The sequence below is a fragment of the Myotis nattereri genome (assembly GCF_964212035.1).
Source record: "Myotis nattereri genome assembly, chromosome: 18".
Taxonomy (NCBI): domain Eukaryota; kingdom Metazoa; phylum Chordata; class Mammalia; order Chiroptera; family Vespertilionidae; genus Myotis; species Myotis nattereri.
In genome coordinates, this window is record NC_138093.1 from 30,461,587 (window position 1) to 30,488,369 (window position 26,783).

The window sequence follows — 26,783 nt, forward strand, 5'->3', positions numbered from 1 at the left end:
TACTACTATTTGTAATACTTTAAATAAAATAAAAATAAATTTTTAAAAATTATATTCAAAACTATCCTTGCTGAAAGGAGTTTAACAGCAGAGAAATTTATCCACCTAAACCAGCTTCTCTCATGAGTGCCACCAGAGACCCAATGCCATGCTCTGTTAAGAGTGGTTTGGGAAAATAACGTGTGGACGGACCTATACTAAAAGCACCCATGTGACTTCAACGTGCCTCTTCTGTGCCCACCTACTAGCATAACAAAGTGCAAACCACTTGACATAGAGCGATTCCAAGTTTAACTGTCTTTTTCTCCCAGGAATTGTTAAACAAGATGCATTTGCTTTAGTACCTATTTTGCTAGGCACAGAATTTGTGAAGCTATCATGTCAGGAATAAGGAAACTGAGAAATATCAAATAGGGAGGGAGGAAACTTGGGTTTGAATCCATGGTCTGCTACAAAGAAACTAAATTAGCCTGTCAACTGGTTCTGTGCACATAAAGTGAAGAAAATGAGCTAGATCACTAAGATCCTTCCAATTAAAAAAACATCTTTGCAATTCTAACTACTATAAATCCATAACATTTAACAGTTCCATTTTGGGCTGGTTTAAAATAAGAGATTAATTTTCTTAAAGTGGGAATTGCTAATGATGCATTGGTTTATAAAAGGAAACTAGAGAATCTCTTTTCTTGAACAAAAAAAAACCCAATTTTTTTTTTTGCTCAAACCAAGTTTTATGTTTTGATATTTGAGATGTAGGCTTCCCTGCATAATGACATATAACTTTCAAGAGCCCATCTAGCTTTGTAATTCTACAACTAAATGATTGAACAATGCAAAAGGAGATGGAAAGTTAGCCAAAAAGATTGCATGTAAGGGTTAAAGGAGGAAAAGCAAAAACACATACTTCCCTCCTGAGAACAAGAGGTTTATATCATGTAATGGAAGTGACCACTCCATCTTGCAGACATTTTATAAATAGTTATCATTAATAATTAGAGTAGCCCTATCTGGTTTGGCTCAATGGAGAGAGCATCAGCCTGCGGACTGAAGGGTCCCAGGTTCGATTCCAGTCAAAGGAACATGCCCAGGAAGCGGGCTTGAGCCCTAGTAAGGGACCTGCAGGAAGCAGCCAATCAATGATTCTCTCTCATCACTGATGTTTCAATCTCTCTTTCCCTCTCCCTTCCTTTCTCTGAAATCAATAAAACTATTTTAAAAAATAATAATAGAGTAAATAGTAATATGTAATTAATATTATGCTAAATCTTAAGTTAAATGTAATTTCAACTTGAATGCGAACATTGTTTTCTCTCAATGTTTCTAAATTTCTAAAGCTGTTTAGGATGTTTAAAAACATCCCCTTTTCAATGGCTATTTCGAGAGATACAAATACCATCAAATTTGGAGACCATCAAAAATTTTTGCACACTACATTATGGCCCTAAGTACTACATCAGGCCAATATGGAATTTAAAAAGACCCCGAATAGCCGCAGCAATCCTGAGAAAGAACAACAAAGTTGGAGGTATTACAATACCAGATACCAAGCTGTCTTACAAAGCCACTGTTCTTAAAACTGCCTGGTACTGGCACAAGAACAGACATATAGACCAATGCAACAGAACAGAGAACCCAGAAATAGACCCAAGCCATTATGCTCAATTAATATTTTAAAGAGGAGGCAAGACCATACAATGGAACCAAGACAGTCTCTTCAATAAATGGTATTGGGAAAATCGTACAGAAACATGCAAAAAAAAAAAAAAACCAAAACCAAAAAAAAACACAAAAAACAAAAAAAAAAAACTAGAACACCAACTTACACCATACACAAAAATAAACTCAAAATGGCTAAAGGACTTAAAGATAAGATGGGTAACCATAAAAATCCTACAAGACTCCATAGGCAGCAAAATATCAGACATATGTCATGTAATATCTTTACCGATACAGCTCCTAGGGCAATAGAAACTAAGGAGAAAATAAACAAATGGGACTACATCAAAATAAAAAGCTTCTGCACAGCAAAAGAAACCATCAGCAAAACAACAAGAGAGCCCATTGCATGGGAGAACATATTTGCCAATGTTATCTCCAATAGGGGCCTATTCTCCAAAACTTACAGGGAACTCATACATCTTAACAAAAGGAAATTAATCCAATAAAAAAATGGGCAAAGGACTTAGACACTTTTCGAAAGTGGATATACAGAAGGCCAAGAGATGTATGAAAACATGCTCAAAGTCACTAATCATCCGAGAGATGTAAATCAAAACGACAATGAGATACCATCTTACACCTGTCAGAATGGCTATCATCAACAAATTGACAAATGGCAAGTGCTGGCAAGGATATGGAGAAAAAGGAACCCTCGTGCACTGCTGGTGGGAATGCAGACTGGTGCAGCCACTGTGGAGAACAGTATGGAGTTTCCTCAAAAAATTAAAAGTGGAACTCCCATTTGACCCAGTGATCCCACTTCTAGGAATATATCCCAAGAAACCAGAAACACCAATCAGAAAGGGTATATGCACCACTATGTTCATAGCAGCACAATTCACCATAGCCAAGATTTGGAAACAACCTAAGTGCCCATCAGCAGATGAGTGTATTAAAAACCTGTGGTACATCTACACAATGGAATACTACACTGCTGTAAAAAGAAAGAACTCCTACCATTTGCAACAGCATGGATGGACCTGGAAAGCATTATGCTAAGTGAAATAAGCCAGTCAGAGAAAGAAAAATATCACATGATCTCACTCATTTGTGGAATATAATGAACAACATAAACTGATGAACAAAAATAGATCCAGAGACATAGAAGCATCAAAGAGTCCGTCAAACCTCAGAGGAAAGGCAAGGGGAGGGTGAGGGCAGGGGTAAGAGATCAACCAAAGGACTTGTACGCATGCATATAAGCATAACCAATGGACACAGACACTAGTGGGGTAGGGGCATGTGCTGGGGAGTGGGGGTGGCCAATGGGGAAAAAAGAAGACATATGTAATACTATATGTAATACTTCAAACAATAAAAAATTTAAATTTTTTTTTACTCAGGCCAAAGGCAAAAAAGGGAATAAAGCAGCATGGAAAAAGTGGAGTGAATAAAATAATATGGCAGAAATAAATTCGAACACATAATTATAATATGTTGCAATAAACATACAGGAACTAAAAAGAGCTATACTTAGAATTAAGAATATAGAAAGGTTTAATGTTACAGCATTAAAAAATATATGTATACTTGATAAATATCAATAGAAAAAAGCTGTATTGGTATAATATATCTAATGAAATAGTTTTTGAGTCCCTCCTACAAAAGGCATAAAAGTAAAAGAATAAAGAGGGTTATTACCATGTAATGGTAAATGGGATTTAACAGAAATATATAAGCCTTACGCATGTTAAGTTCCTTAAAACATACCTTTAAAATATTTAAAGAAAAGTCAATGAAATTCCAAAAGTCTTACAAATCCACAACCATACTGAAAGACTTAACAAATCTCGCCGAATAATTAAAAGGTAAAGCAGAAAAATATTTAGGAAGGACACAGCAGATGTGAACACAGTAAGTTTGACTAAAGGACATTCACAGAACATTGCAACCAAGAATGTAAGAATACATATTCTTTTGATGGACACACTAAGTATTGACAACCTGCCCCTCCCCCCAGCAAATACATTAGCTATAAAATGCAGGGTTGTTGTTTTTTAACAAACGGGAAGAGCTAGTATTACATATATTATGGTATCTGATCACAACATAATTACTTAGAACTCAGAAACCAGAAGAGATTTTAAAAAAACTCAATACATTTAAAATTTTTCTACAGATTTGGATATTTTTTAAACTTCAAATTAACTTATCTAGAAAAAAAATGATAGGAATCAGGGAAGTCATAGAAGCAGATGTAAGTGAAAATATTATAAACTAAAATGTGTGACAGTTAAAAAAATTGAAAAATGCATATCCTTAAGTGTATATGTCAAAAAACAGTAAAACCCTGAAAAATAATAAAGTCTTCAGCTCAAGAAATTAAAGAAAGGTTAACTCCAAAGAAAATAGAAATAAAATAATAAAGAACACAAAATTAATAATATTTTAAAAATATATTTAATAGAGAGGATTGATATAAACCCAAACCATGTTCTTTGAAAAAAGAGACGTGTCCCCCCCTCCCCCCGCAAAAAATACACACCATAACAAGGTTAAACAAAGAGTACTATTAATACCTTTTAACCATAATTCTAAAACTTATAGAAAATTCCTGGGAAAATAAAATTTACCAGAAACCAATTATACATACAACATTTAGGTACTGAATAAATAAAAATCTACCCACAAAAAAGAAAAATAGGTAATGTAAGGTGATTTTACAGATTGACTCTACCGAACATTTAGAGAACAAATACACTTGATTTTATATAATGTCCTAGAAAATTTAGAAAAAGGAAATAATCCAAAACTTATTTATCTCACTTTTAGGATTTTGTGAAACTCGACCTGATTCTAAAACTCCAACAAGGAATGTACGAGAAGGGAAAAGTTTACAGTCAGCTCCTGTAGAGCTTAAACCTACAGAAACAAGAGTAAACAAATTTGATTCAGGAAAATCTCAGGAATGTAGAGTTGACTGAACACGGAAATATCTTTTAATATAATTTAAAACAGATGAAAGTTTAAAAATGTGTGATTTCATACAAAACAGTAATTGATAGCATTAAACATTAATTAATAAACCAAAATAAATTCATCTTAGAAAGTGAGGAACGGAAGGGAATTTCATGACCTCCATAAATATCTTCCAAATACCTAGAGCAAACTTCACAAACAAAAAGCATGAGAAGCAGTCCCTGTAAAACAGGGACACGAAGCATCCACTAGTATTCCACACTGCGCAGGAGTTCCCAGCCAGCGCTAGAGGCAAGTATTAGGCATATTAGAAATAATGAGCAAAGCTGCTGGATAAAATCTGTCCTAATAATTTGCCTATACAGTCTGCTTCCCCTTCTAGGCAGACAATCATAACATTTCCATATAATGCCTCATTTAGTTCTTCTTTTCAAATCTTCACAAATTTTCTTTTTGTCTTATCTGTTGTATCTAGAAACTCCATCACAATGTTTAATACCATTTAGTAGATTGCCAAAAATGTATAAGTCTGGCAACTATGAGTGGTGATGAATATATAAAAGATTAGTAAAAATTGCTTGCACACTGTTAAAGCAGCTTTAAAAAATTTGTTGTTTTTTTATTGATTTCAGAGAGAAAGGGAGAGGGAGAGAGAAACATCAATGATGAAAGAGAATCATTGACTGACTGCCTCCTGCCCGCCCCCTACTGTTGATCAAGCCTGCAACCCAGGCATGTGTCCTTGACTGTAATCGAATCCAAGACCCTTCAACCCGCAGGCCAATGTTCTATCCACTGAGACAAACTGGCTAGGGCAAAAAAATTTAACATAAAAAATGCATAGGAATGATATACACCATATGAGAGATCTTCAACTGTTTCATTTATTTATTAAAATTCTTGGAATATAGTAAAAGTTACAATCTTAAAAAGCTAGAGAATACATTTGTCATTATGAAATTATCCTGTACCCATCTGTATGCTGAAAGCATATAATTTAAAAAACAAATTAATAGAAGACCAACTTCCAGTATGACAGCATGAAGAGCTTTACTGATCCACTCACCCTCCAGGGAAATGGATGGAAACTATTTTTTAAAAGACCACTTAAAGTGTCTAGAAATGAACAACAAATGAAGATCGATCTATTCAATATCATCTATGAAAATTCACTAAGATGAGAGTGTATGGTATCTGACCCAAGACCATTCTCTCCCTCACTCCTCCCAGCTTAGCAATGTGGAGACCACTCCATTCTTCTGCAACCCAAACCTGGGTCTCCATATCTCATCACCCACACAGAGAACTTTTCCCTGGGAGAAGTAAATGTCATCATTTTTCATCCTGTCCTCAGCTACCTGTTGCTGAGGCTGAGTCCCAGGCCAGTGTAATTAAGAGACGGGGCTCCCTTCTCCTGCCCAGCCCCCAGTTAGGAACAGAGAACTCTAACTTTGGGCTGAGAATAATGCAGCTTTGATTTCCTTTACCCAGGCCAATGTGATTCCAATCAAAACAGCACAAGAATTACTCTAAAGTTCATCTGGAAGAATTAATGTACAAGAATAATCAGAAAAACATGAACAAAAATAATATAATGTTACAATATATCATTAGACACTGTAAATGAGGAAGTAATTGGAACAGAATAAAGTTCAGAAATAGACAAAGGTCCAAAAAGAAATTTGGTATGTGAGAAAAGTAGTACTTCATATCAGTGATTAAAATACAGTAAATAAAATAGTGATGAATGGTTAATAATTTGGGGAAAAAAAGAAAGCTAGAGATCCACTTCATCCTTGCATCAAAATAAATCCCTGCTGGATCAGAGATTTACATGTAAAATATGAAACCATAAAAATACTAGAAGAAAACCTCATAATATGAAAGGTCTTTCTAAATGTAACATAAAATCCAGAAGCCATTAATCGAAAAGGCTGAAAAATCTTAATATAATATTAAATTTCTGAGTTGGAAAATCACTATCAATAACATTAAAATATCAACTACAAAAATATTTTTAAGATACAATAACGAACTCCATGAGCCCTTATGAATCAATAAGAAAAACAACATAAACGCAAAAGAAAAAATGGGTCAAATTTACCAACAGTCACAAATATACATATAGGCCTCAGATAAAATAAATACAAGCACATAAACTTTAGCAACCAAAACACTTCCTATCAAATTCTACAACTAGTGATTATTTTCACAATGAAATAACAATCATGGATTTAGAGGAAATTTACATTTAGAAATGTAAAGTAAAATAGAGGTGTCAAAGATATGGACTGTGCTTCAAATTGACTTATTTCCCAATTTCTGTGGGAGTAAAAGGTACAGATTTTTATGAGACCAGAATGTCCAATTTCATTTGTGAACTACAATGTTTAGTTGTAGCCATTCACAATTCTAGAATTTAAAATGGACATGCTGAGGGTAGGGTGCTATAACTAGCAACAAAAAGCTTCCTGCCTATTTATTTTTTAAAAAAGTATTAGAAATGGCAGGCCTGAACAATTACCTCATAATCTGTGACAGGTGATTCTTACCAGTATTCGCTTGCCCATTACTGTGGTTTTGTTTCCTACTGTCAAAAATTTAACAAATTAGAAAAAAAAATCACTGACCTAGTACACTTATTAAACAGCATCTTTTATATTTGTAAAATACAAAAGAAGTTATTATATTGGCAGTCAACCATTTGCACAGATCATCCCTGTATAGTTTTACACTGTAAAAAATCAAATTTCCAACTATGCACTTAGTTATTAGTTCTATTTTTAACCTGCCACTCATATGCTGTCATGTACTTAAAATTCAGAACATGTTTACATTATCCATCCAGCAAGCTAATGCAACTGCACACCAGACAGTCATGCATAATTCAAATCAATATCCTCAGGCTTGCAACTCTAAGTCAAAGCTGCCTTTAAAAAGGCTAGGGTGTGACTTTAACATGAATAAAGTAGATCTAATTTTTCTTTTTATGTGACAAATTGATACTTTCTGCAATGAAATGCCAAAAATGCAAAGCCACCATATAACAGATCTTTACACTATTGAAAAAAAAAGAGATAATTGAAAAAATAAATAAGGCAACTACCTTGGTCTAAGAAAATTAATTATAGTGAAACAGATACAGCTGAACAAGACTCAAAGAGCAAAACTCACAATATAATAACAGATTATATGAAGTTTTCCAATAACCAGAAATGTACAATAATTATAAAATCAAGGATCCCACTATGAACTGGGAGCTGTTTTTACAATTAAATTCAAATTATGGTTTTAATATCAGTAAAGTTAGTTTCATTTAAATTCCTTAAATAAAAACTCCTTTACTGGCCCTAGCTCGTTTGGCTCAGTGGATAGAGTGCCGGCCTGTGGACTGAAGGGTCCTGGGTTTGATTCCAGTCAAGGGCACATACCCGGGTTGTGGACTCGATCCCCCACGCAGGAAGCAGCCGATCAAAGATTCTCTCTCAACACTGATGTTTCTATCTCTCTCTCCCTCTCCCTTCCTCTCTGAAATCAATAAAAACATTTGTTTTTTTTAAAAAAAACCTCCTTTACTGAATTTCTTTAACTAGTAATATGTCTAGAAATGGCCCAGGTCTAGAAAAGCTTGAGTCTATCAAACTTAAATTGAGGTTTACCAGCTAAGTATGTCAAGATACAGTCCTGAATAATTACCACACCACATTCTAGCCTGTCACCTTCCCAGTGGTATTTGCTTTTTAAAAAGATTAAGATAACTGAGTGCTACTTTACAAAGGTCTATTTTCGAGGCTACTAAAAACATAAACATTTATCAAAAACATGAAATGTGACACGTAATTGATTAGCCTATGGATTAAAATTCTCATAAGCAAGAATAAATGTATGTATTTTGATAATTTTTCATCCCAGAAGCTTCAAATTTGGCTCGTCATTTAAAAAAACCCTCCAGATATGGGCGACATCATTGCTCGGGCAACTCAATTATGAAAATTTCATGTTAGTCCTATTCAATATTACAGACATACCAAACATAATATCCTCTACAATGACAGTCCATTAATGTCAAGGTGCAGTGATATGAAGGATAAAATTAATGGGATGGCGGGAAAGGATTCAGTGGTATCTGAGATAATGAAAGAAGATTAAATGGCAGGCCTTTGGGAAATACAGTCAAGGCATGGAAGTCCTTTCAAAGAGGAGAGAATTCAGTTCAGGTGAATAAAATATTTCCTTTCCGTTTTCTTGTAGAGATGGAAAATTTAAACAAAAGTGCAAATGACAGAGTGGATAAATCAAAGATGTCTTCATTGATTAAGACCTGAATTTAATTAGGAGCTTATAGATAACAGTTAGCCACATTTGTCCATTAACTATTCTGTAAGAAAGTGGCATAAAAAAAGTTTTATAGCAATTCAACTACTGATTGTTTTGATGCACAGAAATTCAAAATTATAATAGCAACAGCAAATTTAAAAAATACCCTAAAAAAAAGAAGCTCAATCTCACCTAGCAGTAATAGTAGCATGGACCATAGATAACTTTTTTTCCTTTTCTTTAGAGAATATTTCCCTTTACATTTCCATATTTCTTGCCCACAATTACAACCAAGTAAGATTTTTAATAATCTCCAAAGATAAATAAACTATTAGTCCATAGTATTACCTTCATATATAAACCCACTTTGGAGAATATTTGTAGTATAGCCTCAAAGTTCAAAGAGCAGAGTATATCATATTAATTTTAACAGAGACTAATAAAAAGTTTTAGAGAAATAGCCAACACAAAAGAAGAGAATCATTACAGACTATAAACTGCATACATACATGATTTATTTTTCATAACTAATTTAAATATGACACTGAAAATTATAAAGGCAATAAAATGAAATTTTAATAGTTGTCGTTTGGAACACAGGAGCTCTGAGAGAACTGGAATGAACTTTATTAGATCACTAGAGGCCTGGTGCACAAGATTCATGCACTGGGGAGGGGGGGGCCCCCTCAGCCCGGCCTGCACCCTCTCACAGTCCAGGACCCCTCGGGGGATGTCCCCTGGGGATCGGGCCTAAGCCAGCAGTCAGACATCCCTCTCACAGTCGGGGCTCTCGCAGTCCGTGACCTCTTGCTCTTTACTGCCCACCTGCAGCGGAGGTGGGAGAGGCTCCACCACCACCAGCTATGAGCCCTGCTTCTGGCTGAGCGGCGCTCCCCCTGTGGGAGCGCACTGACCACCAGGGGGCAGCTCCTGCATTGAGTGTCTTCCCCCTGGAGGCCAGTGCACGTCACAGCGACCCACCGTTCAGTTGATTTGCATATTAGGCTTTTATTATATTATATAGGATATTGCTCAACCCCATCATTTCTGCAAAAGGAAGCAGAGAGCCTGTGACATGCCCAAAGTAACAGATTATAGGAAGGGCAAGCTTAGAAGTCAGGTGTGTCACTTATGGGACTGCTGAGCACCAACCTGTCCAACCACATGATGGCTCAAACCTTTTAAGTAGGTTTAATCAAAAGAAATAATGAGGTTCCATATAATGCTGTTGTTTTTTAAATACGTTTTTACTGATTTTAGAGACAGAGGAAGGGAGAGGGAGACAGAAACATCTATGAAAGAGAATCACTAATCAGCTCCCTCCTGCCCACAATCCCAGCATGTGCCCTGACTGGGAATCGAACCAGTGACCTCTTGGTGCATGGGTCGATGCTCAACCATGAGCCACACCAGCTGGACTCCATATAAAGATTGAATGGTAATACAGATACAGCAGGGGCCAAAGCTAGACTAGAGCTGAGATTCAGGTACAGCTCATAGGTAGCTTAGATGAACCCTTATCCCCCCAACTTCCAACCTCTCAATCTCTGCCCCTTATGGATATCTACCTGCACCTACTGGTTTTACAGGGAGAGAAGCATCCCAGGAAAAGATCTTAACTGAGACTGTATGTAAACCTGTCTGGCATATTGGAGGGTGGAGTGAAGGAGACCGTCCAAATTTCTGAAAGGAGCACTGACACTCAACAGTCATAACAAGGAAGGTGGTATCTGTCAGAGAAAAAAGCCATTCTAAGCAACAGTGTCTGGAGCCAGAGTGCACGGTGGTGCCTAGTAAATGAACCCACGTTTGTCAAACCACTGTGGCTATGGACTCACACTCTGTGCAGAAAACATGCTGTGCACGAACTAGAAGAACGGCCTCTTTAAACTGTTAGTACTTTGGAGCCCTCGACTCTGACAGAGGACTGAGCCTCGCACAGGAGAAGTCTGTTTCTTACTTGCAAAGGAAAGCTCAATTGTCCTGCCCCTGGGACAACCGAGAGCCATGCTGGTAGAGGCCAGCTGCTACAGCTACGAGCAGTGCTGACAATGTCGGGTGCAGACCTGGCCAGAGAAGAACGGTTTAGAGCAACAGGCCACAGCGGAAGCAGCAGTCTGGGCTAATCTGCGAGCTACCGAACGGCACCCCTTAGGAGCTCCCTAAAACAGCTGAAGGAATGGGAAAGGCGAGAGATTGAAATCTCCATGTGAATGAGTACGCGAAGCTGGCACTAATAAGATTTGAGCATTAATGTTAATGTGATCCTATTCATGTCCATTTAATAGAGAAACTTGGCAATATTTGGGTTTCATCTATGTGTGTGTGTGTGTGCACACGCTCTCATTCAGATTAGCAGGGAATTTATCAAATCTTAACCGCCAAATTCATTCCCAAATTAATAAATATTACAAGCTGTATATAACTCTGATGTTGGCCCTAGCCAGTTTGGCTCAGTGTATAACTCTAATGCTGTATTTCATTAAATACAGATTAATATAACTGGTTTTTGTGATATACTATATACATTTATATTTATTACATGTATTTTAAATATACTAAAGCTGAGCCCAACTGATTTTAGATAAGCAGCTTATTAAACAGTCTCAAGTGGAATATAACATGAAACAGCTTAATTTTCACTCTAATTTCTATGTTTTAATTGTATGATATGAAATTTCCCCATGCTGCCCTTAATTTGATCTAAGGGCAGAGTTCAGACATTCCCAGTCACTTTTTGTCAGTAAAGAATCTCAAGCTAGTAGAATTTAAAGACTCCATTCCCAAGTCTAACTCAAATCTCATTTCCACACCTCAATTTCTAATGTAAAACGGAGTTAATAACAGTCCACAGCACACAGAACTGTTAGAAGATTAAATGAAGTAATATACAAGCTTCCAACAGTGCTGGTTACACAGTAAGCACTTGAAGTATTAGCTTTCATTACTCCCTCCCACGGACAGCAACTAACCTTGTGCTCATGGAACTCTGAGTGGGAGACAAAGTGAGGTCAGCACTTTTAATCCTCCTCCTCCAGGACCTCGGCAATGTAGGTTGGAGTACTTTTTCCCCTTCTCTCTTCCAACTCTAATTACTATGACGTGTAGGGAAAAGAAATGGCAGGAAATGCTAGGATGGCCTTACTGGCTGCCCGAAGGCAGCAGGAAGGCACCCTAATCTCATTCTAGCTTTAGTCCCCTGGGGTAGCTTTTGCTGATGTGATGGTTACTTCACAGGTGATGCAGGGACTTCATTTGTTCGGCTCCATTTCAGCCTCCCCAGGAGAGGGCAGCCAAGTCTTCCTTCCCCAGCCTTCGGCAGTCCACGCTCCCATCCCCTGAAAAGGTAGGGTGTCCCCTGGCTGGCTGGCCGCCTGCTATGCCTGTCCCCCACAGCTCCCATTTCCTCCCCTGCTTCCCATGCTCCTTCCCAGGAAGCTTCAAAACATCCCCATGGCCTCCCAGAATTCCGAGTGCCCACTGCCAAGTGAGATGGGGGAAAAGAGCTGTTAATTCCCCAACTTTCAAAGCCAACTCTCTTTTACTTCTCAGTGTGTTTATTTGATGAGGGTTAGGATAGGAGATATGGGGGATGGAATGACATTGGGGACTAACAGAACCACTTGGGGCTACCTCGTAGTAAATACTTAGGGAAGTGTTTGGCTCAGACTGTCAGTGGGTGCTAGATAGCTACAGATTTAGGATGGGGTGCGGGGAATTCAGTAGTACCACCTCCTTATTCCATCTTTGGGCCCCTCGTCACCAATAACAAATGTCCCAAGAAAAGTCCCACTAAATCATCCTGAAATAGGGATAAACTACCCTCTCCAAACATCACTGTAACCTATTGTAGGTATACCAGTAGGTCCTGATGCACAAACTGAAACAATCAAATGCCGAGGTGAGGGCAGACAGGGACCGAAAGTGGGTGCATTCTATATATTTGAAGGATGATCCTCTTTGCCCCTAAATACTCATAAGAAATGTATATAGTAAAAGAGGATGCTGTTGTAGCAGGAATATAGCTGTCAAACATGAACGACTTATTTCTCCCATTCTGTGGGCAAATCAAGAAGAATGTAAAAACAGAAAGAGCAAAAAGCATGTTAAAGAATCAGACTCAAGAAGTCCAAAATATAAATCATTAACAACATTAATGCTTCAGGATAATGAGGGAAACAGCTTGTAACTAAGAAAATCAGATTCATGACTTCATTTCAATTAAATATAAAAACTGAGTTACTAAGTTTGTAAGGGAACACTATGTGAGAAAGTGAAAATTCACACAGAAGTAAAGTGAAATAAATTATTGCATGCAACAAAAGAACAACCCAAAGCAATTTAATCGAGAGCTACAGAAATTCTGAAAACAGAAAAATCAATGTGTGCGCGTGTAAATGAGAACTTTCATGGCAGAAGCTGGCCCTAACTTTGGCCTTGAAATACGGAGCTAAATAGGCAGAGACTCTGATGTGCCACATTAAGGTACAATATCAAGGAAGGTACAAAGTCAGGAGTAACCATGATGACCACAGGGAACAGTGAAGAGACTAGCTAACTGGAGAAGGTGTTAAACAATAGGAGAACAAGGGAAGCTTACCTTAGATATTTGTATACTTCATGCTCAAGCTTGTTTTCAATATTTGGATTTCAACCCTCAATACTATTAATAGCTTTCAATAAAAAACTTCCTAGTGACGGGACCTTTTGTTCAAATAAAATCTAAATTATTTAAACCAATAAAAGAATAGATAAGGAGCTACATTTGTATTCTCCTTGTTTATTTATTTAAATTCTTTACTGTTGAAAGTATTACATATGTCTCTTCTTCCCCATTGACCTCTCCCTGCCTGCGCCTGACCCCCAGCACATGCCCTCATCCCCCTACTGTCTGTGTCCATTGGTTATGCTTATGTGCATGCATGTAAGTCCTTTGGTTGATCTCTTACCCCCTGCTTCTCCCCTGTATTCTCATTTTTATTCCCCACCCCTCATTTTATCTTATTCCCAGAGCAAACTGATACCCACAATCTATAGGACTCATTCCTGGAGCACAGGTTGAAAAATATTGTGAGATATTTTTGGGGTCTGAACTAGCTTTTAGTTGGTCCCATCCTCATCTAATTTCATAGCCTATTTCCTTTACTCATGGTTTCACTGCAAGCTCTTGGGAGACATACACTCACTCCATGAGGCTTAATGTTGGAAATATTTAAGTCAGTACAACTTTTGTAATATAATGTCGTCCACTGTACTTTAAAGAACATAAGCTTATGAAAATATAGCTTCGGTTTAATTTATGTCAATATTTTAAGTGATTTTAAAATAAACAAATGTTGTCTAATTATAGAACCTGTATAATTATAGAACTTTTATCAAAATCCAGCTTAGTCTTAGGCAAAAGGGCAAAATACTTGGTTAGAAGAGCATAAAAAAAAAAAAGCTTATTTATATGGTGTTCCTACATGTCCTATAAGAAGAGAGACGACCTGTTTAGGACGGTTTCTAAAAGGTTTGTCAGAGGTGAAGTGACGAGGGTAGCTGGGGACTCAATTTAAAATTTTAAGAGTAACATTCTGATAGGGGGAGGAAAGAGCTACTTTGCCTTCTTGACTAATAAAATATCAATAAAAACACAGTTGTTTCCATTTTTTTAAAAAGATAACTCCAAGTTTATAAACTCCTTTTTTCAACAAAGTAGACTCAGAAAAGTTAATTATGTCAGAGATAATAACAATCAAAGATAAATTTGAAATAAGTTCATCCACAGTGTGTTCATTTCCTGACTAAGTCAGACTATGATGAGAAACAAACCCACGCACTCCACGGAGCTCACCTGGGTGAGGTCTGTGCTAAAAACAAGAAAAGGCGAATGAGAGCCTGAACAATAAGCCATTGACAACACCCCTACCCCAACTGTGTCCTCCATGCTAAGCATCCCTGCGTCCCACTGAGGGACAGCAGGCGGGGGGGGGGGGGGGGGAGGGAGAGGCATACTGACAACAGACCATCAGGTGCAAACCAGTGCGATGAGGCAGCGTGATGCTCAGCCACCTTTTAGGACCAGTTCCCAGGGTGCTCGCAGTCAAGCATACACCACACGCCAAAAAGAGGACGGGTAATGGAGGGTTCTTCTGAAACCCAGCATGGCCTCACAAGCTATACTTGTATCATCACAACATTTTATAACATATGGGAGGAAAATATTCTACAATTTCCAGGGAAAATAAAACATCTAAAAATGCCCAACTAAAATGAAATAGGCTTCTTCCAGCAACACTCCAGGGAGAGAACAATGGCCAAACCATTAATCAGCTAGGAAGTTAGAATAAAGGGACTTTCGTAAGCACGGCACTTCACGGGGCTCCCCTCCGTAACAATACTTCTCTGGAAACTTCTGGAAGATATATTCCACACCAAAGTGAGGAAGCAAGCCTTAAGGCTGTTGATGTCTTCTGTACTTTTATTTACACGAATTACTTTCATAAGAACTAAAAGGTGTTCGTAAGACTGGGGTTAGAAAGATGGTTAAGGGCTTTAGGTTTTAATGAGATTGGTAGAAGCTGAACATCTAGGCACTCACTCTACAGACACAATCCACAGAACTGCCTAATGGGTGCTAGGAACTCTTCCATTTAGCTACTTGACTGAGACTCCTATTATTGCTAAACTAAACTATAACAATTTCTTGCCTAAACAGTTAACTTATCTCCTAATTTCTCACCTCTCCAATCCATTATAGACGGATAGTGTTACCTTCCTCCAACAAATGTCAGGTCATGTAATGCTCCCATTTAAAAACCTTCTAATGCAGCAGTTCTCACCCTATGGGTCGTGACCCCTTTAGCGGTCGAACGACCCTTTCACAGGGGTTGCCTAAGACCATCCTGCATATCAGATATTTACATTACGATTCATAACAGTAGCAACATTACAGTTATGAAGTAGCAACGAAAATAATTTTATGGTTGGGTCACAACATGAGGAACTGTATTTAAAGGGCCAGAAGGTTGAGAACCACTGTATCTAATGGCTCTTCATTGCCAAAGATGCAAATTGCTTAGCCCAGCAGCTTAGACCTAAATGATCTCCACCAAGTTAACTTTTCAGCCTCCTGTTTGACTCTTCCAGCCACACATGACCACCTGCTGCTTCTGGGACTCAGCAGAAAGAAGTTAATTTTCTCCAAAAAGCTAGTTTTCTGTCTCTGTCTCAGACATTTCAGAATATACTAGGGCATGAGTTAGTGATTCATTGTAAAGCGTTCCTTACAATATGCTCATATCTTGTATATACAGCCAATTAAAGTTCAATAAAAATGTTTTTCTCTATAAGTATAGATATCAAATTTCCATGTTTTGGTGTAATTTGGCCTTCTTTAATCAGGGCTATGTATTTACGTGTAAATAAATGAAAGTAGAAAATTTGTAGACATGTAGCAGATATCATATAAAACTATAATACTGGAAATCATAAGAAAATGTAGAGAATACAGCAGAATGACCTTGTCATTTAATAACACATCTAAAACTTCAAGATAACACATGATAAATTAAATTTTATAAAAAGGGAAAAACAAACTTTTGAAAGACAAGTGGAATTATTTAACATACCTTGTTAAGTTCCTATTAATCTGTTGAATGGATCCCTAACCATTTACAATGCTTCCTGCCAGCTCTTTATTATTTATCAAATCCCTAAGAATGCCATTGTTTCTGTGCAGAGAGAGCTTTTAATACTTAAAATCGGCCCCAAACAGTTTACCATGGTGGGGGCCTGAATATACTGAAAATTTTGTAATTAAGAGTTTTAAAAAATTGCTCTTTAAGAGTAATTTAATAGACAAGAGCTTGAAAGAAATTCAGTAAGTCGTCGTTAGTAATTTGTTTGAAAGCAAGATGCTCCAGATGGATTTCGCTTCAGAACACCAATCCAAGAAATGGGACTATATAAACGCAAGAGTCCAAAAGTTAACATACAGAGCAGACAACAAGAAAGTTCAATAACCTGCTGAAAACAGTGAAGATACAGTTAACAGGCTCAATTCTATCTTCTATAATAATAAAAGCATAATATGCTAATTAGAGTGGACGTCCCCTTCGGGGCATCCTTCCAGATGACCTTCCGGACGAAGCCGTGGTGGGCGGGCCCCGAGCCAGAGGCGGCTGCCGCAGCGGGCAGGGGCTGGGGCTGAGGCAGAGGCCCACAGTGGCGGGGGGGGGGGGGGGGGGTGCGGGGGGCGGGGGGCGGGGGGCGGGGGGGGGCCTTGCACGATTTCGCGCTTCGGGCTCAAGTATAAAGAAAACGAAGTAACAGATATAAGGCTAGTCTTTCAAAGAAATTTGGCATTGATACTCTACAGGAAGCAGTCGGAGAAGCATTTCCTCTGTATGTAGGAGGTCGGTTGAATAAGCTTCTTACTTATTCAAGAGTGTAAACTGGAGATGAAAAAAAGGAAGATCGCTATGACCTCATATGGAGTGGTTGCCAAGATACCTAAGTGCAAAAGAAGGATGAAAAAGAAATATATATATATATATATACACACACATTTATACATAAACACATACTTATACACAGTATACTACCTTTTTATATAACAACAAAGGGGAAATAAAGAAGTGCATTCTTATTTTTGCAAAACAAAACACAGGAAGGATAAACCAGAAATGAATGAAAGTGCTTACCTACACAGATAAGTGGGAATGAAGTGGAGGAAATAAAGAAGATGGGATTGACCTGACTATACCTTTTATTTTCAAACTATGTTAATGCTGTATAAATTGAAAAGATGGAAAACAAACCCGTCACTGGATGAAACAAAAATATGAACTGAACTATATTTATACCAAATAAGTACATAACTACAATGAAGAAAATAAAAAGAACTAATCAGGTAACTTTCGGACACATTACTTACACACCCTTACTGGGATGTAGTCTGAGGATAACAGAATGCAAACAATTCTTGAAATTTATTTAAGAGGTTTAGTGTTCAAAGTAGTATTTGTGTGGCAACTCCCAAACTGTTTTGTGTGTAATGTGGACAGGGCAAATAACTAAATACAGGGATGTTGTTGGGAACCACAGCTCTTACTGCGGTGAGAGGAGGTATAAGCTCAGAACAGGGAAAGGAGGGGAAGAGCCCAGGGATGCTGGATTCGAATCAGTGATATCAGAAAGGACTGTGTCCACTGAGAGAGCCTGGCAGCAATGACAGCCAGTGGTAACAACCACTTCTAGAGCTTGGTTTCTAAATACCATTCCTCACCAAAAGAAAGAGGACTACTTTAAAAAATGATTGATTCTGGAATAAGCCAGTCACAGGAAGACAAATACCACAGGATTTCACTTATATGTGGAATTGAATGAATAAAATAGACAGACAAAATGGAAACAGACTCATGGATACAGAGGCACTGTCAGAGGGGTGAGAGTTAGGAGCTGGGGAAAAAGGTGGAGGGTTAAGCAAACACACACACACACCACCACCACCAACACCAACACACAGACACAGACAACAGTACATTGATTATCAGAGGGAACTGGGGTTGGGAGAGGTAGGAGAGAATAAAGGGGGCTTAAATGGTGATGGAAGGAAACTTGACTTTGTCTGGTGAACACACAATACAAAATACAGATGATGTATTATAGAATTGTACACCTGAAACCTATATAATTTTATTAATCAAGGAAGGCCATCCCAACAAATTCAATAAAAAATCCAACTAGGATAACTAGTTAAATTTTAAGACAATTACCAATGTCAATTTATTCAACTGAATATGCACAAATTTTAAATTAGGGTGGATTTTTTTTTTTTTAAGGAACACAATAATCTATTCACTCAGGTATTCGACATTTACTCCTACAGAAAAGCAGATTTCTTATTCAAAATGCTATTTCTCACTATTAGTAGTTTTGCATGTGTAAATTATGTTTGACATTTGATACTGAAGTTAGCAGAAAACAAAATATAATAGCAGTTAATGAGTTTGTAAGGAGGGAAAATGTATTAAAGTTACTTAGATGGGCACCATCTACACATTTTAAAATACCAAGGAACTCCTTTTCATGTTAGTACAAAGCTTTAGTATTGATCAACCACTTCAATCATGTCAAAAGGAACAAAATGTACCAAAAAGAGCAAAATTTTGATGTAGAGAATAACGACAAACTGTACGTTTTTGATAAGGTATAAAATGCAGCCATTGTAATTTTACTGAACATCTTTTGTTTGCCTTTGTTTACTGTAAGCACATAGCAATTACATTGTAAGGTCAAAAACATTACTAATGTCAACCATCTGTATGTTCCAGCAGTTTCCAAAGCATTATCGGCAGCACAACTGAATGATGTGCTGACTCACACTCTCTTTCTACATCTCAACAATCATCACAGCAAACTGCCAAAGAAATGATTTGTGAAATAATCAACACTTTACTTACTCAAATACCTAATTGTTACTTTAATCTCTTTAGAGAAGTCAGTTAGTTACTAGTCAGATGAAATGATCATGTTAGTGATTAAGATTCTTTCTAAGCAATATCTCCAGTGTATCCTATTCTCAAAATGTGAATTTGTAATGTTTCATACTGCCAATTGTTATTCATTGTGCTCATTTGTAAACATAACGCAAAAAAAAAAAGAGGCACCTATCTCTCTTGTTATCTTATCCCTGGAGCTTAGAGATGTACAGAATTTTCCTAAACAATAATTTCTAATCTCCCAGAACCCGTCACATTAAGGGGGAAAGTGCTACTTAACATACATGGTGCATGCTGGTATTTTTTCCTAATTTTTAAATTTCGTCATACATCACATACAAACGTAATTTATATGAAACATAAACATAATAAGATTATGTAGAGATTTTATTTCTTTCATTTAGCTTGTCTGCACTCTTTGGTGTTCATTCCCTTTTTTATTTAAGTCTCCCCTTTCTTCCTCATTACTCCCCACATTCACCCCTGCACAGTGTATTCCATAACAACCCAGTATATTTCTGTCTTCTGCCAAGCTCACAGAATCACACACAGACACGAGCAAGAATGCATACACCAGTGTGGGATTTGGCGGCACACTGCCAGTGTCCCCAGGTATCTACTTCCCTCTTCTTTCTTTGGGGCCCAAGAGCCACCACCAAATACGGGCAGGGCACATGGCTGTAGCATAAGGACAAAATAAACTGATCAATAAAATAGATCCAGAGACGCAGAACACTGTCCAGCTTAAAAACCTCCCAGGACTCTGTATTTCCCATGAGACAATGTCCAGTCCCCTGAGCATTCAATCCTATCACCTGCCCATCTAAACCCAGACCCTGAATTAGACCCTGCAGGACACTCTCTACTGCTTTCACTCAATCACTATCCATGGTGTTGAGACAGTTTCCTCTCAAGTCCAGGTCACCTCTTCCGTGAAGACTGCATGAGACATCCCCATGTGCCCACCTCCCAAACGAAGTCTGAGTCACCTCCTGCTCTGTGTTCCCACGGGACTTTGTTCATGAAAGCAACAGACCTCTCATCACATTGCAGTACACATGTACTCATGGTGTTCCCCCTCCAGTCCATGGCTCTTTGAAAGAAGCTCGTTTTATTCCTATTTCATCCACAGTCCTTAGGATGGCACATAAAAAGACTTCAACAAATGTTTATGAAATAGATACATCTCATTTCAGAGTGCCTAAAATCCATCTACCCTGGATGTTTTATCAAATAATTGAGGGCAGTCGTGGTAGGAAAGTAAAGATGGGTCCTACATGTTTAGGTAGACTATTTGCCAGCTCCAGTGGTTTAGGCAAGAACAGAAGAGCCACTGAGGTTATGGCCCTCTCCTCACTGCTCTGCCACAGACGCAGAGCCACGCTAAGATAACAGGACCACACGGAAGAAGCAACCAAGACGTGTAGGGGATGCGGAGAAGGAGAAATAAATAGGGAAAAAGACAAATCCCAAACTGAAGCTACAAAAAGGGACGTGTTGAGGGTCACGGATTACAAACTCGGACTTGCTCATGACTACTATCATCTCCGCTTTCACCACTCTCACTGGTAGCGACCATTTACTGATCGCCTACCTGTTGGCAGCTGGACGCTGTGCTGAAAACGACCACACATGTCCTTCAGCGTTCATGACAACCCTATCACAGAGGTATTATCCATATTTCAGAGACAATAAAACAAACCTATAAACAATTAACTGCAGTGCCCATGGTTTCATAGTTAATATGTTAAGTCATAGAGCCGGGATGTGAAAGAGGGTCAGGCTTCAAACTTCTCTTTCTGCTCTGCTATCCGCGTGCCAGGGGTGTAAACAAGCTGGGGGCTGGCTTTACTGCTTTGCATTACTTAGTTACCTTTGTGAACACACGTCTTATTTTCGTCATCACCAGAATGATATCTATGAGGGCATAGTCCATGTCTAATATGCTCTATTTCTTCCCTAGCATCTCAAAATGATTTTTCTATATAGTAATCACTCAGTATTCGATTGGGTTCTTACTATACCTGGTTACTAGTAAAAGTAAAAAGGTTTATCAATCTTTAGTGAGCATTAAGCCAAATACAAAAAAAAAAGATGATGGAGCTCATCTGACTATAGTATGTGCTGGGGTAAGACTTTAAGTCAACAATTGGAATAGGCCCTAAAACACCAACCACAACTACAAAATTGAGGATGGTTTGGTATAATAATAAAAACGCTAAGATATCCTGCTCTTTTCTTTAGATCTGGGTATAAAGATAATAATTATATACGAATAGTCATATAACAAGCACATGAACTTACTTAGATGTGGAAATCAATATGCTTTAATTGTTAAAACCTCTTATTTCTCTTGTAGAAAGATGTAAAAACATGTGACAGTGGACTTATGTCTTCTACATAGTTCTAAAGTCTATGTCAGTACATGAGGCAAAAATCAATTAGAGACAAAATAATCTTTGAAAAGTCCTTAAATCAGCCTGCAAGCACAGTATAATACAGTACCGGCTCTCAATAAACCCATCTCGACAGTTTTTCCTCCCGCGCGGAGCAAACAGCACCATTTCCTCTGCTGGCGCCACATGGAGCATTTGGCTCACGCCTGGAGGCCACATTGAAGGAAAGCGCGCATTTACACGCGGGCATCACAGTCAACACTCTGAGAAACTTAGGCTGTGTCAGTCCTGGTGCAGGTACTCGGGAACCGCTCCGCCTGAGAGAACAGCGCATCCCCGTCTTTCGCGTCATGCTTGCTAGGCATATGCTCATTGTGGAAAAAGAGCTAGAGTTACTACTGTATTTAAATTATTTAGTGTTTTGTTTTGGGTGTTCTGGTTTTCAGCTTGAGCCCAAAGATATACATTTGAATAAGTTATATTCCCAGACATGTGACTCCACTGTACCTGTGATCTCTTGTTGATTGTGCAGCCACAGATGCCGAGAGTTTTAGGCACAAATTATCTAACACTATAGTGTGTCATCTAAAAAAAAAAACTGATCTTACCTTCATCTATTGATGCTTCGCTGCTGTATCCATCATACTCTGCAGATAGAGGGCTGTATTTTTGTCTTGTTTCCCAAGTATAGTTCTTCTGTCTAGAATCAGCCAATGGGAGCCTGGAATTGTGTGTTCGGGATAAGGCCTCGTGGTATTTACCCAGTGCTTCATCTTCACTTTCAGAGGATGAACCGTGCTCATCTCTGTCCATGTAGGAATTATCTATTTGCAACAACAAGGAGAGCAAATCAAAATTTTAATGCAATAAAGGATGATGAATTTGTTATAGTTTTATATATATATATATATATATACATATATATATACACACACACACACACATACACACACATATGTATATGTATACATATACAATATACACACGTATGTGTGTCATATATATCCATATACACACAAATATACAAACACATATAAACAAATACACAATCTAAATTTTCAGCTTTAGAGAAGTATAAACTTTTCACTTAAAAAGCCCAAGACTTTTTTTTTAAAGCCTAAGATTTAGATTTTATGGAGTTTTTAAAATGTATTTTTATTGATTTCAGAGAGGAAGGGAGAGAGAGAGATAGAAACATCAATAATGGAGAGATTCATTGATGGGTTGCCTCCTGCACGCCTCCCACTGGGAATCGAGCCCGCAACCCAGGCATGTGCCCTTGACTGGAATCAAACCCAGGACCTTTCAGTCTGCAGGCTGACACTCTATCCAGTGAGCAAACTGGCTAGGGCTAGATTTTATGTTTTAATAGAAAAAGATTCATTTGTATACTCCAATTACATAAATAATGTTAATCACAGGAATTTCCCTACAATGTTACACATAAAGAAAATAATAGGGCCCATCATTTTACACAATTTTTCTAAAGAATCAATAGTATACAAAGGATGTTATAGGTATTGCCTAAACATATAGACATGATTCAGATAATTCATGTTACAAAAGATATTATCATCTTAGCTGAAATTTTCAAAATTGGTAATTCTTATACTAGGAATGAAACAAACGGGCAGACATATACAGGAGTGGGCAAAAGTAGGTTTATAGTTGTGTATACGTGAAACAGACATCTAAAGAACAGAGTTTATTTATTTTTAATTCTCACCCGAAAATATGTTTTTTTTATTGATTTTAGAGAGTGGAAGGGAGAGAGAGAAAGAGAGAGAGAGAGAGAGGAAGAGAGAGAAAGAAGCATCGATCAGTTGTCTCCTGTACACTCCCTGATGGGGTTCAAACCCGCAACCTTTTGGTGTATGGGCCAACTGAGCCACACGGGCAGAGTGTGACTTATTACTATTGTATTATTTGCATTACAACTGTAAGCCTACTTTTGCCCACCCTGTATTATTAGTAAAATTATAGTTGGTAGAACTTTTCTAGAGAACAATTTGGTAATACATATTAAATTTTTAAATCTGTATAGTATTTGATCCATTTCTAAGAATTTATCAATTCCATTTCTAAGAATTCAGCCTAGGAAAATAATTAATAGGTGACAATTCAGTGCATTGTGTTTAATAGTGAAAAAAAAAACAACAAAAAATAAAATAAAACCTAAGCATCCATCACTGGGCCTTGGTTAAGTAAATTATGATCTATCGATGCAACGATATACTTTGCAGTGAATGAAAATGAAGTCAACTTACAAGAACTCACAGGGAAAAAATAACTAAGGTTATAAAATAGAAGGTATATTCATAGTTTCATTTTAAATATATATATTTAAACATATATATATATGTATACACACACACTCTCTTACATGCAGTAGATACACACATACATGCAGTATATATTTATATACACATATAAAAATGTGCGGAAAAATATACAAAAACTTAACACTTATTATCTGCAAATGGTGAAATTACTAGGAAAAGTTTTTCTTACATATACCTATATTTAATATAAAAATTTTAGGTGATATAAATTCTTTATTATTTTTAAAAGCACTAGGTAAAACTTTTAAAACTGCAGCATGCTAAGATGCATTTAAACTAAGATGCAACCTTCCTAGAATTATAAATCAACTCTAGAAAGATGAAGAGACCACAGAAGGTAGAATTTGTGAGGTCAGTCTAGATATTTTTCTCTATATACTCAGTTGAGATGATCTGTACTAAAGAAATCAAGGTCTGAAATCCAAGTGGGGAGGCGCAGAATAAGTAATTTTACAATATGGGATAGGAACGGAATGTTTAGAGTCAGAGGTAAGGAAGCTTAGGTGTCACCTGGTTTAAGTCCCGCTTTTTAATCCAACAAAATAAAATCACAAAAGGGTAAAACTGTGGCCAACGTTTTTGCATTGCCCAACTTGTAGTCACTAGCCACATGCAGCTATTTAAACTATTAAAAATAAAATTGAAAATCCAGTTCAACAGGGCTACTAACCACATTTGAATTGTTCAGTAGCCATGGAGGCAGTGGTTCTTATACCAAGTAATACGGATAAGCAAAACTTTTCCATCCTTGCAGGCAGTTCTATTGGGCGGTGAGAGGAGGATGGCAGATCTGGTCTAGAACCTAGGCATTGTGACTTCCGTTTCAGAGCTTTCAGACTTTTGGGGATATCATGGTGGTGAAGTTAAGGTACTGAGGACAACGACTAGAAATTCCACAGTCACACTTCACATGTTATAAAATACTGCCTAAAGTAGCCCTGCACTCAGAGAGAGAGAAGGAAACTCTCCCTCCTCTTTTTGTACCTGACAAGCTCTACGTCAGAACCAAGTACATAGGAACTAGTAATATCACAATTTGGCTACATGAAGAGATAAACTATGGGATTAAATTTTAAAAGGATTTTTAGAATATAACCTGTTTAAGTTTAGTGCTGATTGTAATCTAGAATATTTGAAAGGTATTTGGTTTCTTTAGGTACCAGAATGCTTCTTAATGAGAACAAATCAAGACAAAACTTAAAACGCTGTACTGCTACTTGTCAAGTATTTATTACTAGAGAGCACCCTAGTGTTATTTTATGAACAAAATAACATGTAAACTATTCTACTTAATATGTATGTCTTTATTTCTGCCACTTCATGTAATAACATCAAGGCTACCACAAACCTCCGAGTCTAACATTCCAAAATGGACAGAGAGTTGACCTTTGGTATCCACAGGGGATTGGTTCTAGAACTTTCTGCAGATACCAAAATCCAAGGATGGTCAAGTCCCTTATGTACATCCTGCTACATACTTTAAATCACACCTTAATCGATAAAGAAAAAAGGAAAAATTAAAAAATAAAGGGATAATATGCTGCAAAATAAATAATCTCTAGATTACTTATCATACCCAATACAATGTAAATGTTATGTAAATACTTGATATATTGTGTTGTTTAGGGATTAATAAGAAGAAAAAAGTGTCTGTACAGGTTCACTACAGATGCAACCATCACAGGCCTAACTACATAGCACACATCAGCGACAAAGTAACATTTTATATATATATGGGGTTTTTTCAATCTGTGGTTGGCTGAATCCACAATTATGAAATCCATAGATGTGAAAGGCGAACAGTATTTCCAAAAACGGGTGGTCCTTTTCAGTTAGCTAATCCTGGATCAGCCTCTATTATATCATTTAAAAAAACATTCATATAATTGATAAATAGCAGATCCTTATTCCATATAAAGTCATGCAGAACTGAAAAAGTCTTCCTCATTTCTACTCTTACTCATATTTTGTTATTTTATGAGAATATAAATCTACTGAAAAGTTCTAGGTACATATTTTATAAATGAGAACCAGTGTACTTTTGGCCTTGTGATCAGACCAGCAATAAGTGGAAATGATTATGGTATTAACAGAAAGAATTACAGGATTCTGAAGCAATTCTGCAACCAAAACCACATAACTATTGGCTAATTGTTTTGAAAATTGTTATACATATTGTGGTGGAAAATTATAAATGTTTAACTGGAATCTTAATTCTATAGAGAATTCATAAGTAATACTAGTTTATGTATACTCACTGTATGAACATGTATGGCTAACCGAACAGACACATATCCTGAAGCATGTTACTTAAAAAAATAAAATCTATTGTTCCCAAAGGAAAATATAAAACACTTGATATAGGTACCTACTAGGATGGACTTGAAGAGCAACACTGTACAAAGAACTTTGGCGTTAGTTACAAAAATTTAAAAAAAAATTTAAATGCAACTAAAAATAAACTCCAACTAAAGGTTTCATACTACTTAAGAAAGCCATGGAGTTTCTGGTTGTAAAAAAACAACAGACATTTTAAAAACTTAAGGCTGTTGAAAACTGGCCAAATAATGCAGGGACCAGAGGCAACACTTAGTGTGTGTATT

At 37.2% G+C, this 26,783-nt stretch overlaps 1 protein-coding gene across 1 annotated transcript in view; it reads right to left on the bottom strand.

The window, feature by feature from the left end:
* SYT14 (synaptotagmin 14) overlaps nt 1–26,783 on the bottom strand; it is a 131,099-nt gene that overhangs the window by 50,849 nt on the left and 53,467 nt on the right. The window contains exon 4 of the mRNA XM_081112679.1: nt 22,447–22,662. Within this exon, the coding sequence (XP_080968805.1) occupies nt 22,447–22,662 (216 nt within the window). The remainder of the gene's footprint in view (nt 1–22,446; nt 22,663–26,783) is intronic.